This window comes from Lampetra fluviatilis, chromosome 34 (genome assembly GCF_964198595.1).
Source record: "Lampetra fluviatilis chromosome 34, kcLamFluv1.1, whole genome shotgun sequence".
Classification (NCBI taxonomy): Eukaryota; Metazoa; Chordata; class Hyperoartia; order Petromyzontiformes; family Petromyzontidae; genus Lampetra; species Lampetra fluviatilis.
In genome coordinates, this window is record NC_136308.1 from 859,450 (window position 1) to 878,726 (window position 19,277).

General features: G+C 49.5%; 1 protein-coding gene across 1 annotated transcript; it reads left to right on the forward strand.

The window, feature by feature from the left end:
- The first annotated feature begins 8,755 nt into the window (after window positions 1-8,755).
- Window positions 8,756-18,296, forward strand: LOC144944405 (uncharacterized). The gene is made up of 10 exons (XM_078872544.1): window positions 8,756-8,826; window positions 9,066-9,189; window positions 9,387-9,391; window positions 9,586-9,730; window positions 11,895-11,961; window positions 13,068-13,124; window positions 13,562-13,746; window positions 15,231-15,299; window positions 16,391-16,448; window positions 17,830-18,296. The coding sequence occupies exons 1-10, from the start codon at window positions 8,756-8,758 to the stop codon at window positions 18,075-18,077; spliced, it is 1,029 nt and encodes a 342-aa protein (XP_078728670.1). The 3' UTR covers window positions 18,078-18,296.
- The last annotated feature ends 981 nt before the right edge of the window (window positions 18,297-19,277 follow it).

The following is a 19,277-nucleotide window of genomic DNA, read 5'->3' on the forward strand; positions in this document are numbered from 1 at the left end:
TACCGGTGTTCGTGCCACTTTGTGAGAAGTCGGAGGCCGTTGTCCTGGGGACAAGATGGAACTCTGCAACAGAAATGCGGAATTTTCATCGCTGGCGCCTGGGCCGACAGGGGAGGTGGACAGCGCCTCGTCCTCATTTGAGCACATGGAACATTTCGATGCTTTGATTATCTTGAGTATTTCATAATGAATGCAGCTGCATTCCTCCTCGCCGGGTCTCTACCACTCCTCACCGAGTCTTCCAGAAGGCCCTGCTTGTTGGGGCTCATTGGCCGATTTCTTTTCAACCCGGAATGTGTTGGGCTACAAGGTGTCCGCTGCTCCTGCAAGCGGTTAGCTGACTTATCGTGTCATCTTACAATGGGGAAATGATATGAGCTTACTGGCACAGGCCTGAGGCAATGGGTTAGACGGGTAGACCTGCGTTGTAATGGCCCCTGGTATTGCGTTGGTGCACAGACCCAGTTCCTGCTCACCTCACACGACCTGCGGCTGGGGGTGAACTACAGCATCACCATCCAGACACTACCCCCTGCTGGCGTCGACTGCCCACAGAACAGCCATACGACGGTCCACTACCACACCCGCAGTGAGTGAGCACCACCACAACACCACGCTCCACCACCACACTCACAGTGAGTGAGCACCACCACAACACCACGCTCCACCACCACACTCACAGTGAGTGAGCACCACCACAACACCACGCTCCACCACCACACCCGCAGTGAGTGAGCACCACCACAACACCACGCTCCACCACCACACTCACAGTGAGTGAGCACCACCACAACACCACGCTCCACCACCACACTCACAGTGAGTGAGCACCACCACAACACCACGCTCCACCACTACACCCGCAGTGAGTGAGCACCACTACAACACCACGCTCCACCACCACACTCACAGTTAGTGTCTTTCCGACAGACCCGTTTTTCACCTGAGGACGGCTGCTTGCGTTGTGGCCGAAACGTCGTGAGAATTGTATTTTATGATGTTTTATTTTTATTATTTTATTATTTCCCTTCTACGTGACTTTACCGAAAGAACCAAGAAGATGAATCCCTGCAGTCACGAAAGCTTTAAATCGAAATATAAGCCAAGATGTTGGAGCAGAATACCCAATGGTGCAATGTAGATGCTGAAAGTGATGGGCCAAGCACAGATCCCTGCGGAACACCACGGAGAACCCGTCTAATTGGTGACCTAAAGCCACCCTTTATGACGTAGTACCTACGACTATTTAAGTAAGAGTGGAACCACAACAACGCTATGTCAGAGATCCCCATTGAAACTTCCAGTCGCCCAAGGAGAACCCCCTGATCAATAAGGCTGACAACGCCTTTATCTGCTGACAAAAGTAAATCATTGACAACCCTTTCCAGAGCAGTCTCGGTGCTATGCGCACGTCTGAACCCTGATTGAAAGTGGTCAACTACATCGTTTGAGGCCAGGTGCTGATGTAAACGAGTGACCAAAGTTCGTTCCAGAATTTTAGACAAATACGGAAGTTTGGATATTGGGCGAACATTTTCTGGAAGCTCGGGATCAAGACCCCAGCCATCTTAAAAATGTCAGATACTGTGCTGGTTTTGAAGGACCTGTTGATAAGACTGCGGATAAACGGCCTCAGTATAACAGAATTGGCCCGTCGCAGCCTTGAAAATGAAGGGATCGAGTGGACAGCTGGTAGGTCGAGAAACAGCAAATGAAGGCATGAGTTCCGGAGTTCAAATTGCGGGAAACTCGGGAAACAATGTGCCCTCGAACCGAGTTGGAGGCAAGTAGGAAAGAGAGGGAACAGAGGGAAGAGACATTAATTTGGACTGGATAGGGGAATTTTTATTGTGAAAAAAACTGTTGAATTTTAGTACAGAAATCAGCAGAGGAGTGGGAGATTACATTTAGTTCCTTATTCAAAAGTTGGCTGATACAGGAAAATAAGGCCCGAGGATTGTTTATCACTATTTCCAATGCGACCAGTAATGTAGGAGGATTTAGTCAAGGCAATGTTGTTATGAAAAGTACGAAGTTCTTTAAATATTTTATGATAAATAGTGAGGCTGAACGAGCACACACCACCGGGAGGAACTCAGAGTACTCTGAGAGGAATGTGGAAATTAACCTTGGAGGGTGATAGAGCAATATTAACAATGCCAGCTGGGTAAAAATTGGTCTCTAATCTAACGCGAGGTGCTCAAATGACTGGAAAGTTGGCAGTTGGACAGGTTTTACAAATGCAGAATTTGCATGAAATGAAGCCAGGCCACCCCTCCCCTACCTGATGAACGTGGATTCTCACAATCAGAGAAACCAGATGGAGTGGCCTCGTTCAGTAAAAAATAGTCAAGGTCTCAGTCAGACATAGGAAGTAAAGACAGTGGCCCGTGATAAGTTTGTTCACCACAAACGCATTACTTGTGATGGAACGGGCATTAAGTAATGCTAAATGAGTACAACCAGTTATGGGGCCCTTTAACGGTGATCCTTGGGCAGGCCCCAATGGGCAATTAATGGAAGAGGTACCAATGGAAATGGTGGGGCTATGACAAAACAGATCTGATGTTATGACCTGATTTTCGAGTGAGCTGATGATTTTGCTACGACCATCTCCATGATGAACATAGGGTGATCGCCTGAGAATACCCAGGGAATGGCAGAGTTGGGAAAACTGTGCATCACGTGATCGAAAAACAGAGCGCAAACTCTATACTACATTTATAGGGCACGCAGCCATCGTAATGTCAGACTGCTATCATAATATACATCAATTTACTAGTGATGTTTGTAAATTGACGAGATATAAATGAGCAGAGGCAATGGCAAATCCAAAAGATGGAGGGCCACAGCCATGCAAAACAATGCCGGTGAGGGTCACACGTAGCATGGAGTGGACAACCCACGCAGATAGTCAATGTTGTCTTCCCACAAAGCGGTACTCATTTTACTAACCCTGGATCAATGACACTGCCCGGTCAGCCACCCGACCAGGAATTGTACTTCACAACAACGCTAGCTGTCAGTCGAGACCTCTGCCAGCGCCGCCCTTCGCTGTTTGTTGTCATAATTGCAATGCCACACAAACTATTGTGGAATTAAACTTCGTCAGGACGTGGTGGCGGATGCCTGTAGTCCAGGGCATTGGAGGCAGGGTTGGTGGTTCACGCAAAGGGAATCACCTATCTGCAGGGCTAATCGATGGGCAGTGGATCTTAAACAGCAAGCAGTTGAAGGACTTTTATCTGAACGAATGTTTGGATGTTTTTTTGCCTTTTGTCCGAACAGTCCTCCCACATGCAAATGATATCCTCATTAATCAAGCATTTTCCAAACATCCCAAACAAAGCCCTACTGAGCCAGTCTTGAGACTCGGTGAGGCGTTCCTAAACTAACACAATGGCATTATTACAAAAATAATCCCTCTCTCTCTCTCTTTCCATGAGCCGTGTGTTCTTTCTCAAAGACGCCGGTGATCGTGGTCTTCTTTCCATTCAGCTCTGTTCCACACCTCCGATTAGCACGGTTGGCTACATACAGTGAAAAAGAAGTTCAACATGCGTACATATGTGTAGTGGTGATACGCGCTGGGTGTATATGTCGTGTGCCAGCGCGTATGTACGGGTGTGTGTGTGGTGACGCGCGCTGACGGGGAGGAGCAGGCGTCAGTGCGCGGGTGGGGGTAGTGCTGCTGATTGGCTGTGTGCCGGTGACGCGCCCAGAGGGAGTGATCGGGTAGCAGCGCGGTGTGATTGGTCGGGGAGTGGAAACACGCGCTGAGCGGAACCGGATCGTAGGGATAGCGCGTGGGGATTGGGTAACTGAGGAGCGGTGCCGACGTTGAGGTCCGCATCCGCTCCGTCTCCCGGGAAGAAGGGGTATATAAGGTGATGCACAGAGGAGCAGGGGGGGAAGTGGAACCATCTAAGAATGAAGACGAAGGTGCAGAGATAGAGCCCGGAGAGGAGAGAAATGGAGAGTAATGGAGAGTAGAGGAGAGTAAGGTATAAGTGTGTAGCCAGCGAGAGAGAACGGTCTACACGAGCTGAGTAATGTATAGTGTGTAGCCAGCGAGAGAGAACGGTCTACACGAGCTGAGTAATGTATAGTGTGTAGCCAGCGAGAGAGAACGGTCTACACGAGCTGAGTAATGTATAGTGTGTAGCCAGCGAGAGAGAACGGTCTACACGAGCTGAGTAATGTATAGTGTGTAGCCAGCGAGAGAGAACGGTCTACACGAGCTGAGTAATGTATAGTGTGTAGCCAGCGAGAGAGAACGGTCTACACGAGCTGAGTAATGTATAGTGTGTAGCCAGCGAGAGAGAACGGTCTACACGAGCCGAGTATGCATACGGTGTAGCCAGCGAGAGAGGAAGGTCTACACGAGCCGAGTATGCATACGGTGTAGCCAGAGAGAGAGATGCAAAGTCTACACGAGGCGAGTGGAGAGTGTAGCAGAGGCGCAGAGTCTACACGAGGCGAGAGAGGAGTGTAGCCGAGGCGCGGAGTCTACACGAGGCACAGAGAGCCGGCAGCACAGAATCCAGAGTCAAGAGAAGCGCATTGTGAAGAAGAGAGGCCACGCGTTGTATTGTTACAAGTCAAGATTTAATAAAAGAAGTGTGTTCCCGTCAAGGAGTTTCCTGCCGTCATTTTCCAATACTTCATCTGGCGTCAGAAGTGAAACGGGCTTCCAAGTATGGAGACGAGGAAGACCCGTAGGACCCACGGGATTGACCGCGAGGAAGACCTGGACGACTCGGGGCCGCTGGTGGCGGGGGGTGAGGAAGAGGACTTGCCCACGCTGCAGGGTCCGTCGACGGCGCCGGCCGAGCGACCGGGGACAGACGCCGGGCTTCATGAGGCGCACTCCCGACTGGCGGAGCTGCTGCTCGCCGCCGCGTCCATCTTGGTGGAGATCAGCTCGTCGGGAGGAGCGGGGACGGTGGGGGACATTTTACAAGGTCGCCCCGCAGATTCCCGCCAAAACGAATGGGGGATTCCCGCCATTGCGCCTGGGCCTACTTTTGGCGGGAACGGCGAGCGCCACGTGGTGGTGGGTTCCCAAGCGCGCGCATCGACGTCATCAGCGCGCGAGGGGGTCCGCCATCTTACGTCTGCTGCTGGAGCCGCCATCTTAGACACCGACGGACAGGCGGAGAGGAACCACGAGGCGGATGACTTCATTTTTCAGCAGCGCCTGCCCACGTTGTCAGCCTTCAAGGCGGAAGGCGGAGACTGGGGCCAATTTCAGCGAAGATTTTTGGCGCATCAAGAGATGTCAGCGTGGTCCGATGCTACGGCGCTGCGGGCATTGCCCGCCATGCTGGACGACGATGCGCTCGCGGCCTTCAGGGCTGCACGGAAGTCGGACCGCTCCACGCTGAAGGATGCGCTGGGTTTGTTGGCCAGGGTCTACGGGCCTCCCTCTACGTGCCGCCATCAGTTCTACGCAAGACGGAAAGCGGCCACGGAGACCGCGCTGGCCTATCGCACGGCGTTGCTGGCTCTTGCTGATGCTGCGTTCCCTCGGATGGACGAGGAGGGCCAAGACGCGATGGTTTTGGAGCAGCTGCTCAAGTTGGCGCAGGACCTGGGGGTCCCTATCAACACAGCTGACGAGATTGATATTTCTTCTTTGAGAGTCGCCACGAGTATTCAAGCGCACGAGGCCCTACAACGGAAGCAAGGCGTTGGTTGCAACGCTGCTGTCGTCGCAGCCCCGGGTTTGGTGGTCGCCGAACCCCAAGTCGTCAGCCCACGGGAGGAGGCGTTCGCCACGGGACGACCAGGGGACTGGAGGCCGGGGGCCCGGTCGCCTCTGCGATCGGGCCGAAAGTCGGAGCAACCAAGATCTACTCCGACCCTCGTCACGTGCTATAACTGCGGCCTCCGGGGCCACGTGGCGTCCGGGTGCCGCGCTCCGCGGCAGCGCGCCATGGGAGCTCGGCTGGACGACGACCGGGAGCCCAAGTCATCTCTACAATCCCCGGTGTCTCGGAACTGACAGCTGCCGATCACCGGCGGCCGGATCTCCGCGGCGGGGCCGGCCCTTTCAGGCCCGTTCCGCGCCGTCTGGAGCAGCCGGAACCGCCGGACGGTCGTCAGTGTCCCGCCCCATACGATGGACCAGCCAGACGGACTCGCGCCAGGTCGTGCTACTTTGCATGACCTGCCTCGTGAGGAGTCGGGGCAGTTGGAGCGCCTCGTCACTGCGTGTAGTCGCAGGGACGTGGGGCGCGTTCGTTTCGAATTTGCTCGTATCGTGTTATTGTTGACTTTTCGGGTTCATTGTCAATCTGTACATAGTTATTCTTGTTGTTGTTGTTGTTGTGTTATGTTACGGGGCACACTCGGGGGGTTACGGGGTTTTTTTTTGTTGGTTGTCGTTTTATCGTCGCGGTTGGTTGTTGTTAGCAGCCGGGCCGGCTGCGAGCTATGTGGGAGGGGGTGATGTAGTGGTGATACGCGCTGGGTGTATATGTCGTGTGCCAGCGCGTATGTACGGGTGTGTGTGTGGTGACGCGCGCTGACGGGGAGGAGCAGGCGTCAGTGCGCGGGTGGGGGTAGTGCTGCTGATTGGCTGTGTGCCGGTGACGCGCCCAGAGGGAGTGATCGGGTAGCAGCGCGGTGTGATTGGTCGGGGAGTGGAAACACGCGCTGAGCGGAACCGGATCGTAGGGATAGCGCGTGGGGATTGGGTAACTGAGGAGCGGTGCCGACGTTGAGGTCCGCATCCGCTCCGTCTCCCGGGAAGAAGGGGTATATAAGGTGATGCACAGAGGAGCAGGGGGGGAAGTGGAACCATCTAAGAATGAAGACGAAGGTGCAGAGATAGAGCCCGGAGAGGAGAGAAATGGAGAGTAATGGAGAGTAGAGGAGAGTAAGGTATAAGTGTGTAGCCAGCGAGAGAGAACGGTCTACACGAGCTGAGTAATGTATAGTGTGTAGCCAGTGAGAGAGAACGGTCTACACGAGCTGAGTAATGTATAGTGTGTAGCCAGCGAGAGAGAACGGTCTACACGAGCTGAGTAATGTATAGTGTGTAGCCAGCGAGAGAGAACGGTCTACACGAGCTGAGTAATGTATAGTGTGTAGCCAGCGAGAGAGAACGGTCTACACGAGCTGAGTAATGTATAGTGTGTAGCCAGCGAGAGAGAACGGTCTACACGAGCTGAGTAATGTATAGTGTGTAGCCAGCGAGAGAGAACGGTCTACACGAGCCGAGTATGCATACGGTGTAGCCAGCGAGAGAGGAAGGTCTACACGAGCCGAGTATGCATACGGTGTAGCCAGAGAGAGAGATGCAAAGTCTACACGAGGCGAGTGGAGAGTGTAGCAGAGGCGCAGAGTCTACACGAGGCGAGAGAGGAGTGTAGCCGAGGCGCGGAGTCTACACGAGGCACAGAGAGCCGGCAGCACAGAATCCAGAGTCAAGAGAAGCACATTGTGAAGAAGAGAGGCCACGCGTTGTATTGTTACAAGTCAAGATTTAATAAAAGAAGTGTGTTCCCGTCAAGGAGTTTCCTGCCGTCATTTTCCAATACTTCATATGTATTCAACAAATTGTCATCGGATACTCCTCCCAGTTGCATCCAATTATTCAAATTGCTTACATAACTTAATTTGCTGTCTGCCCGAGCTTCTTGTATCTGTCACTTTCCCAGTCAAAACACTTTATATTCAGCCTCTCGTTTTCTCATTACACATCCAATAAATCATAAATAAAGTAATGCTACACTGAAGTTGAAATGTGTGTTCCAAGAATAAAACAGCGTGTTATTATATACGTTTTGTGTGCAGTCAAAGTAACCCATTTCCAGTTGTAGTTCGTTATTTCATAATTGTTTTTCATGTTCTCGTTTTGTACTTAACCGCGTGTAGGGTTAATATGCACGCGCAGTGACACCACATACCTGTCGTACTGCTCCTTAGTTCGTGACTGCAGGAAGCAGCTGCAGCTTTGACATTTAGCATTTGACATTTAACACCTGGGCGCAAAGCCACGACGAGATCCTATTTCACATCCTCATGTTATATTCAAAAAAGCTGAACTTGATCAAAAGAAAAACATCAACATAGCCATGTCCACCCAATGAAGACAGGTTTTCAGCCAATGGACACTGCCAGCCAGGACCAGGGGTGGAAATTTTTTTTTTTTCACATCCGAATTTGAGGTTTAAGGTTTAAACCTTAATAAACCTTATTAATCCTAATAAATCTCATGGGTTGTTTTCGCAATACTCCCAGATCAGTACTAGTCTTCCGACGAGTCCATGTCGTCGCCCTCGGACATAGTTGCTCTTGAGATAGACCAACTTCTCCACCGAACTGTGCGCCAAGCTGTTACTGAGCTTGCTGTGTATGAGGCCCATAGTTGAGAAGTTGTGCTCTGAGGCTGCAGAGGATGTCGCCATCGTGAACAGCTGGACGCCGATCTTCTGAAGATCGGGCCAGGCCACGCCGTCAGACTGCCAATACTGCAATGGTGTCTTACGTCCCTTGAGCAGCGTAATGAATCTAAACCCGCCGGCATCCTTCTCCTACTGCGCCGAAATGACATACTCGGTGAGCTGCATAAAGAGCACCTCTCGTCATCAACCGCCGTCTCATCGTCGATCGGTGTCTCCGGGCTCAAACCCTCTCCAATGAAGCGAGGAGCTAACAGATACACTACTCCATGGGTCTTTCCGTACATTAACTGAAAGCGACTCGCTGCCAACTTGATCAGCTAGTTGATTTTTTTAGTGCTCGCATGACCGTCTTTGTGCAGTTTAGCAAACTCAGCAGGGAGGGCGTGAAAATCCGGCAAGACTTCAGAGACTGGTACGGAATCGGATAGATATATTCGACAATCAATGCGTCGATGGGCGTGAGAATGGCAAGGGACTTCTGCAACAGAGAGACGAAGTCGTCGCTCGTAATGATGGTCTTGATTCGCATGCGCTCGGATTTCTGAGCTGCCGTCCCCTTGATGAAGTCGCGAGCTGTGACAATGGAATGCAGAATCCTCTCTGACAACAACATCGTCTCGCAACAGCCTTTGATCGTTCCCCAACGTGTAGGAGCCGGCCGGACCAAAGCTCGAACGCCAGCGATCTTCTGTTCAGCCTGCAGCTGTGCCTTGAGAACGTGACTGTTGTGATACAATTTGACCGTGTCCTTGCACCCCACGATGAACTCAAGCAGGTACGCGAAAGAATAGTCGATCGGGTATGTGTGTTCTGATTGGCTGGCTTTCCTCGTCTTCGTGGCAGAGAATATGTCCTTGACAAGCAAATGCAGACCATGCGACGTGCAGCCTTGGAAATAGGAGGATGGGTGAGCCTTCGAGAGCTGTTCCCACGCATTCTTGTTGGTGGATGTGTTGTCTGTGACCGCGCCAGCGAATGTAGCCTTCGGATGGGACACCATCACACGTTGAAGATCCGAGGAGATCCAGTCAGCGTTGTGTCCCTGCTTTCCAGGAGACACCGACTCGAGAAACAACGTTGTGGACGGCGATGTGACCATGCAGTTCACAATCGGATCATTCTTGATGTTTGACCATGGATCACATGTTAGGCAAACGGTCTTATTGTCCAGGACGGTGTCAACCTTCTACTTCATGTCGATGTACGCCCTGTCGAGCAATGGTCCGACCAGCCTCTTCCTGTTCGGCAGCACTGCATCTGGGCAAAGGGCCTTCACAGCCATCACCAGGTTCTCCTCCTCGACCCGCTGGAACAACGTGCCCGAGACAAAGTAATGCATTGCTATGGCCTGTTCGACCTTTTCCTTCATTCGCTTATCGAGCTTGGGTATTAGGTGATCTTTGATCGATCCTTGCTCCATTGACGAAGCGCTCGATTTGGTTGGAGTTGAGCTGCCACTTGCCTTCGATGGCTTTGCCCACTTCTTGTTCGACGCATACCACTCGGGACGATCATCTATCTCGGTGCCATTCATTGCCCTCCGAAAAGTGGCGCATGCATTCAGGTGCCTCATCGCCCGCTCACTCTTCTTGTGATGGTTGAATCTGGTGCGACAATGTTTGCAGACGGCACTCTTCAACTTGTGCGGTTCCGGATCATCGGGGAAGTAGTGCCAAAACTGGCCCATCGAGTAAATCCTCATCCAGGTCCTGATCCATGATCCTGCTCGCGGTGGAAATTGGGTTCGTTTGATGACGCGAGTAACTCAGGTAATGCCAAGATTTCTCATTTCTGGGCTCCGGCCTTCCGCAGTCCGTTACTTCTGTCAGACTTTCTGCAAAAATCAAAATGGCGTCTTTTTATAATAAACCTCAAAACCTCACCCTAACTGGCCCTTCGGGATATTGAGGTTTTTTATTTAAACATTTTCAAACCTATCGGTAATTGTTTTAAACCTCGCCTTGCCACCCATGGCCAGGACTTGCTCATCATAAACACGGACAAGAGAATGATCGCCTCTCACAGAGCACCAATGAGATCAAGTCGTGCGCAGGAGTGATGCGGATTGTGGCATCAAACTCGTCCCAAGAGATGTGGGAAGGCCATTATCCAGCAGTGGATATACCACAGCTGATGATTATAGCAATTAAATGTGATGAAATAAATTACTTATTTCACCCATGATATTTTTTAAACGGATTTTCCACTCCCACCGTGTTAAAGTCGCAGTGTCTCCCCTGCTCAAGCGAGCATGGGGTGGTGCTCCTCTTCTTTGATGGCCCTGAACTAGTGGTGGAAATTCCACATTCCCATAACAGGTGCGAGTTTGCCCAATAGGGCGATCGCTTTAAGACAGAGAGAAGGATTCATTTTTAGGACCTAGGAGGATAACGGAGTTAGTTTGACCCCCTTGTTGGGAATTTTACTTTGTAGACTTCTGGTTATGAGTACAGTACCCTCAGTACAGTGTCACCCAGCCGAATTTATACAAATTAGTAGGGTGCTGTGCTGTGATGTTACATCACAATGTGCCATTCAATGATGGGGCAATATTCAAATTACATGTGTCCATGTACAGAATAGAGTGTACTTTGCGTAGTCATCTGCTATAAATAACGTAGCCAATATCAGATTAATGTTTGCAAAGTGACTCCTACATTGAAGAATTAAACGATCGGTCTGCATTGTGCCACTGGTATGGTAACGCAGTCACGTAAAACAGAAGTTCAACCTGGAGTTTTTTTTCTTGTACAATGGATTTTAAACTAATAAAACCGCATAATTTATTTTGCCAGGGGATAAGTCATCTTGGTCTCTTTCACAAGTTAAACATGGGGGTACCATCGCCAAGATTTTCTAATTACCCTTAGGCTTTATTATATATAATTATAAAAGTATTTTTTAATCATCATCATTATTGTTAAAAATCAAAGTATGCCCTCATACGAACATTCATGTCCGTGGACAATCTTCGTTGTCTTCCCATCAACTGGTTAATTTCACGGACCCACGAAGAATGATGATGGTGATCTGCTCAGTGTACTCCTGACAAGAGTTTGAAATCACGACACTGTGTCACATTGCCAACAAACTTGACGATTCTTATAATAACATAAGTTGAAGTTCAAATTATTTGTTACACGGAAGAACCTACCGAGCCAGTTGCCCGGCTGTTCTGCACAGGAGATCTGTGGCGCTACAGGAGCACAGCAGCAGCAAGATAAACATCGACACTGTAGACAAGGGCTACAGGGCCCTTGATGAATATTGCACAAGGAACAAACCAGGTATTTTTGTGTATCTATCTTGAATTTTGTTAGCACCGTACGTAGCCAACCGTGCTCATCGGAGGTGCGGCCTTCTAACATTTAGCAACTGGGGGACTGCCACGGTGTGCTAGCTCTTACAAAGCGCATCACGGAGTCTCACGCGTCCACTTTGAAGCAGCGTCTCCTTTCCGTGACTTGTGTGCGTGGACAGCCCGGTGGGAGTGCAAGTGCCGACCCAGTGGCGAGCTCGCAGAACCGCTGGGATGGCAGCGGCGGCAGTGGCGGCGGAGTTTAAAATGAATCATCGCGTTATTTGCTTTTACGGCGTGTCGCTGTATGTTCAGTCAAGCCCCGAGCTAACACAGCTCACGGTTGACCTTTTGAAGTTCCTCATACCGATTTGCGTGTGCGCGCCTCGCTCGAGACTTTCCTTCCTTCCTAGGGTCACATTTGCATGCGTCCTCCACGCCACCCCCTCGCCCCGTGGTGGCGATGCACACTGATTCCGCACGGTCCAGCCAGCCAGCGACGGGTAGCTCACATGCACATCGTGTTGTATAACCACCCACGCATTCCGTGATACGAAATAGCCGCGATAAAACTGCAGGATAAGAAAACGTCACTGAAGAGCGCTGCCCGTGAACACGTGATGCGTCGATTATGCGTTGCTTGCTCCACAAAGCCTCGCTGGGTCCAGAGACACTTTTGGAGAAGGGTCCCATTTAGCCTGTTTTGATCATTCGTTACCGAGTATTTTGTGCGTGACATGAAGATACATGAGACGTAGACGTTTGAATTTAGCCGGAAGAACCCAATGAGCTGTGGACTTCTCTGTCACGGGTACCACTCATGTCCAGCCCTACACCTGGGGTCAGCAATTGCAGACATTTGCAGAAGAAGTTGCATAGGTAGACAAACTAAACACTCGTACATAGACGCAGTCGTACATAAACTAAATGTCACTTGAATTCAATTCTACGTACCCCTTAATTATATATAAACTCAAACAAAGCAACGGAGTAATACAGCAAAAAAGAAACAGCAATGGTAATTTGTTTTACAAAGAAAGGATAAATGAGACTCTAAAATGCACAGTTGTCAAATAACAGAGCTGCGAATGTGGCCGCAGTTGACGTCGAGCGTGAGTGCAACAGGGTTTCCTGACCGTGAATTCACCAAATCGAGAGAGAGGGGAGGACACGAGGGGATTCCAACACGAGCTTCGGTACCAACCCGAGTGCTTTGAGAAGAGTCACAAATCAGCGGAGGAGACTCTCTCAACTCTGATGCCCAATGATGTCAGCAGCCAACTCCACCTGCCGTGCGCTCCATGCCCGCCGTGGGCGTAATCACGTGGTGCTCCTGTCACTCTCTTCCCCAAAAGGCTGCGAGGAGATTTTGAGTCTTGAAGGCCCGAGCCTTGAGGACTTCTGCATACCCGGTGAGGCCATCTCTGCCCGTTCGTAACTCGCGCACGCACGCACGCACGCACCAACCTGAGGTAGCAGTAACACCACTGGCAAACACTAACGAATAATCACAAGTTATGGAGAAAACCACATCTTATTTCAAATCCACTACACCTCTCGCACCCATCTCACTACATTCATGAAGTCGTTTAAAGCTCTCCTCCGTAAGATATGGAGCCGTCGATTCAGCCGTACTCAATCGCCCGTTGAGGATGTAGCAGGATACATTAGAAATCAATGGGGTATCTATAAATGGATCTGACTGGGCTGTCTGACGCGTGGCCGATGATCCGTTCGTCAGGAGAATGACGCGAAGCTTCACAGCTTTGCGACGTCGATGTGCCGTGGCGACGGCTGTGGCGGCGCCCGATCTCTGACGACGGCGTGCGCCGTGCCAACTCCGTTCCAGATTGGAAACCGGCGCAGGTGAACGCCTCCGTGGACGGTTCGACCGCGACGGTGAAGTTCTGGGTCGCCACGCCCGTACACCGGGTGCGCAGGTACAACCTGTACCTGGGCAAGCCTCCCGATAGCGACGTGCCCGACTTCTACGCCTGGTTCCCCAGGATCTTCGCCATGGCCACCGTCCAGGAGGTGAGACCATTGGCGGCTCGGCGCGCCCGGCCGCGTTCGTCCTCTCCGGCGCCAACGGTGGCAACGTCCGGACATCAGCGACCAAAGCCGTTCCCTACAGTGAATCGGGGCGAGCGTCCTGGGCCCCGTGCTTTGGGGGGCCCCACGCTTCGATGTCGCGGTGTCAGATGTGATGCTGCTGGATTGGTTTTAAGGCATCGGGGGGGAGGGGGGGGGCATGGTTTGTGGTTTGCCCCGGCCCCCGCACCACCCTGCCCTTGATTGCCACAACTGTCACCTCCGATTAGCACGGTTGGCTACGTATGGTGCGAAAGAAGTTCAACATCCCAGTACGCTCAGTAAAGATAGAGGTTGCTCAACTGTGTTCTTCGATTGGTGTTCACTCAACGTTGGCTTGCCATAAGTCTTTCCGTTCTAACTTTCCAATCGGTAATGCTTATAATGCCCATGCTGTAAGTTAAGGCAATCATTTACGATAGCTCCAACAGTTATGACATTGTGGATTTACTCTCCAACGCACCGGTGTGCTGAACTAGTAACGAATTGGCATCTTCTGTTTACGTGGCAAACCTTACTAGTTGGCTGTGTCGGGTGGTGGCGGGTTTAACGACACATTTATATATTTACGCGAGCCTACCCAAAAAAACCTCTATTATGGATGATATTGGTTGCGAAAGCCTCCTACGTGTTCAACAGAGTTACGACATCATAACTATTGTTACTGTCAACTGCTCCCAGAAAATCGTTTGTAAAGCACTCATTAGCAATGTTTTGTTTACAACTTGAGTGATTGTGTTTGTTATGTAAAAAAAAACTGTTTGGAAATAATATAGAATAAAATAATTCATAATCACGATATGATATTGAGAAATATGGATTTTACGATTATGGTAGATATATCGTACAAATATATCATAGTATCGCCATATCACGTCAACTTTGGGAACATGGCTTGAGAAATTGGGAAATCGAGGTGGCCATGTGGCACAGAGGGCTTGGCATGGCCACGTTAGAGCACAGAGACAGGCGGCTGGGTCCAAATCAGCACGAACTCACACCAGGATCTCAAACTCGGTGCATTGAGGGTCTCAGCCTGGACACCGCTGACTGGTCAGTACAAAAATAACCACTGTATATATAAAACAATTTTTCTTACTTAAATTGGCAATGTTCCAGCTCTGAGAACTCACATAGATAAGCATGTCACACTCATCATTGTGATCACTGTGAATATCATGATTATGATTTCCATTGTGACCATCACCTTTTTGGCCATCATCATTTGCATAGCCGTCATCGACATCATCATCAGTGAGGCGACGTTGCACCACGACGTCGTAAGAGGTCAGCGGTCATCATTTTATGGATAGGATTGTCCCCACCAAAAGAACGTGGAATTTCCACCACTTTGCTCCTCCAGAGCTCGTGGTTTATGGATTTGCGAGCAGTAAAAAAACATTGCAATGCTTATGTTTCCACAACAGGAACAGGTGAATGAGAAGTTTGCCTCCCACACATTCAGAGATCTGAAGCCCGGCGATTATACTGTGCAGGTAACCACCAGTACACCAGACGGAGACAGAGACCCCCTGTATAGCCTTCATGGATTTGTGGGGCAAATGCTGTGAGTGAGCATTATACACACCGCAGCAATCATCGCCCCCCGACTGGCACACTGATGCCCCAGGTCACTCTTAAAGATGAGGCTCTATCCCGGTCTTTTGAGATATCAAGGCTGGGTTAATCAAAATCAACTTGAACTTACTTGGCTGTCGTGATGATGAGTGCCAACCCATTGTTTAGTTGAACAAGACAGTGACTTACAGTCTTCCATCCCATCTCGATATTCCCCGGGGTTTTGGATTTTGGGTTTATTGTTGTTGCCACCCATGATAATACATCTCAAGAATGTATCAGAAATGTTTGGCCAACATCAATCACCAACCATATGGCAGGAGTCAATTAAAATTCCGCCCCGCATGGCGGGGGGTGTTTCATGTCGGGTTTCCCAGTGGTCCATCATCGCGATGCCACCACTGCCCTCTGATTACTGATGATTAATGGCGATTCACGCGTTGCGTGAGCCACACCTGGTGCAAATGCATTCGGTGCTACTGCTCTCATCCAAAATATCTGGCTAGAGCGAAATGTTTGAGATCAAAACCTTGCTTATCTCTGTTTTAGTTAAATCATGTTTGGACTCCAGATGCCCTTTCACGTGTACGTGCAGTTGATTTCTCTGCTTTGCAGACGAAGTTTTATGAATGTGTTTTTTTGTACGTGGCATTCTATTATCCTCGTATTCTCTGTGCTGGTTGTATCGTGATGTTGATGAACGACCTTGCCATTTTGAACTTGGCCTGTACAGTTGTTTGTGGATTGTTTTGTTCACGTCTTGTTTTTGCTGTAGTCACCAGGTTGCTGTGGTGTAACCAAATCCCCATTGGAAACGAGCATTCCTTGCCCCATGAGTTTTACCAGCGCTATAAGAAACCCTAACGCTCACACATGTCTAAAACAGTTACACTGCAACGTGTCTTGGTTGAGATGGGATGATTATTCTGTGCCTATTCCCGAGCTGCGAGTGAGAGGCTGGGGTGACGAAATTTGTTTGTGACACCACTGTTTGACCGAAACTCTGCAGGTGGCTGCCCAGAAAGTGGATGCGATTCGCAGCAAACCAACCCTCTTCACAATATCCGGTGAGAGACAGACACAGCACACGCGATTATTATGTTACGCACCGTTTCTACCATCTCGACGCTTGCAATCAGTGGGGGCTGAACAGGCCTCGCCGCTGAGTTGGTTTGAGTCAGTCCTGCTGACTTCAGACTTTATAAATACTTCCGTGAAGTTAAAGTCCCTGTGGCGACGTTGACAACAACTGCTGGTGTGCTGGTGTCAAAGCCCTTCTGTTGTGAGCGTCCAAATAAATATACGGAAGCTTTAGTCACTACTCCATAGAAACCTGACTTGTAGCAATCGTTATAACAATCGCGATCACCACCATCATCAATAAATTCGATATTCTAATGTCAGTGATCGAACCTATCGAAAGGACGACTGTTTACCTTCAAAAAAGTGGTACTAATTCTATTCACCCTGGAGTGATGATGAGACAAGTCGAACCCAGAGCAGGATTTGAACTTGGTATTTGATTGTGAGCGGTGTGTTGCAATTACAGCACCACCAAAGTCTACAAAAAACCTGACTTACAGGACTCGTTGTTACATGAACAATGACCACCACATCATCATCGTCGTACGCCACGACTTGCGGAGAGGGCTAGCAGTGGTTGATTAAGAGAAACAAGTCCCTCCCGATTGAATGTGGAATGTCCATCAATATGAATTGTTGCTGTGCTTCACTCATTCTGTTGTCTCTTTTGTGTCTCGTTTTGGCCCTGTCGATGTTTTGTATGTTCGTGGTGTTGTCTGCTTATAATGCATGTCGTTGTCTTTACAAAACCAACAATACAGTTATACTTTACAACAAGTATTCATATGAGCCATGCCTTTATACTGCCATATACTGCCATATAGACGCGTGTATAAAGTGAAGGCCAGAGTTTGTAGACGCAAATGCCTTACTTTACAATGCTGTTGTTGGCATAAAAGTTATAAAGTGTACATTCTTGGAACATGTACCTTGTAAACAAAAACGAGTAAACTATTCCACCCATCACCATCATCAGCCATGATTCATCCACTGCTGGAAGAACGTCACCCCCAGGCATCACCATTAACCATGGTCTCACGCCGCAACATTTCAACGTGTTCCTGCAAATGTGCCGATGTCATCGCTCCATCTCCTCTTCATGTTCGGGCGCGTTTCCTCCTTTACCTGCCATGCTGTAGCCGGCCGGGAGCTTTTTCAGTTCCTGAATATTCAGTTTACTGAAGAAGCTTCCGGCACGTGGGGTGAAACATCAGACATCACGCCAAACAACACGCCGTCCGACCTGAAAACGCATCGGAGAGCCGCGGGGCACGACCGCTAAAAAACCTTCACAGTAGTAGCACAAACGGTATCTGTTTTGGAGCTTTGTGAACGTGACGTGCCTCTTGATCGCTTCCTTTGCAGAGAGGCCGGAGACTCCACCGGCGCCGCGTGCCGCCACCGCGAGCGCCGCACCGGGCGGCAAACGAGAGCGCGAGAAGTGTGCGGAGGAGAAGCGGCTCCTGGGCAAAAGCGGTAGCGGCAGCCAGGACGAAGTGTCCCAGCTCAAAAAGGAGATAAAAAAGCTCAACAGTAAGTTTGCCCGATTGAAGAAAAAGGCACAGAGACCACGCAAGAAGAAAAGGAGGCAGAGGCCGGTGGGCAGTTACTGATCGTGAGCCACTTTGGCACACGTGCTGCTCTTAGGGTTGCCACCTGTCCTGGGTTTGCCCTGATCGCCCCTTGTTTTGAGGTAGCCGTCTAAGGAAACCTGTACGTGTTCCGAGGACGCAATCCATCCTGGTATTGGTAATCCACCAATCTAAACAGTGAATTGTATTTACACGTAGCCTCTTCCCCTCTTTGATATTGTCAGATATTATTGTTATTATGCCCTGGTTTTTATTGACCTTGAATAGAGCACATGGACAATCTGAATTGATTGGTATGTCTGAGTGTCTATACGGTCGCTAAACTTGATTGGTATGTCTGAGTGTCTATACGGTCGCTAAACTTCAATCCAACGGGAAATAATGGAGCTCGCAAAACTCCATTCTCTTGTATCGGTCGTGCACTTTCCTATAGTCCACTGTTTAGCTTGACCTTAACTTGACCTTATCTTCACTTTCACTTGACTTTCACGGAAGTAATATTGAAAATAGCAAAGTCACCCATGCGTACCAGATTGGGATATTTGCCCACTTATTTTGTTTAAATATTTAAAGCCCCCCCCACCCACGGATGAAGCCCTCGTGGGAGTAATGTCAGAATCTGTCATGCGGGACTGCCTTGTTATTCGTTTCGGGCGCATTAACACCAATCCCAAGATTTCTCATCATGCTTCATCCCGACCCATGGCTTTTCAAACGTCTACGTCGCCAAGATCATTTTACTTTTCAGCTGCTAACGTTGTCATTTAAATGTAATCCATATGCTAATTGAGTGCACGCACGGTGTGACCGTGATATCACACATTTTTTATTATGTTTCGTCTCCATGAGTTTACTTTTTTTTATAGAGAAAAAACGTTAAGTGGATATATCTCGAAACAAATTCGTGCCAATGATTTGGTAGCAATGACGACGAGGAGTTACGAGTTGACTTCGGGTATCTTAGAGCACTGACCCATGGAACCAAGCAGCCCCTCAGACCCATATATACAGACCCATATATACAGACCCATATATACAATGTGTATATACACACAACCATTGGTTGTAGTAACTCCCTGTGGGATATTTTGTTTATTATTAAGTTGTAGTCTAGAATGAAAAAAAAATGGGCATTATAAAAATAGATATTTTAAACGTAAATAATATGTTCAATGTATAATATGTATCGTAGTTTGTTGTCTCTGTGTGGGAAAATGTACT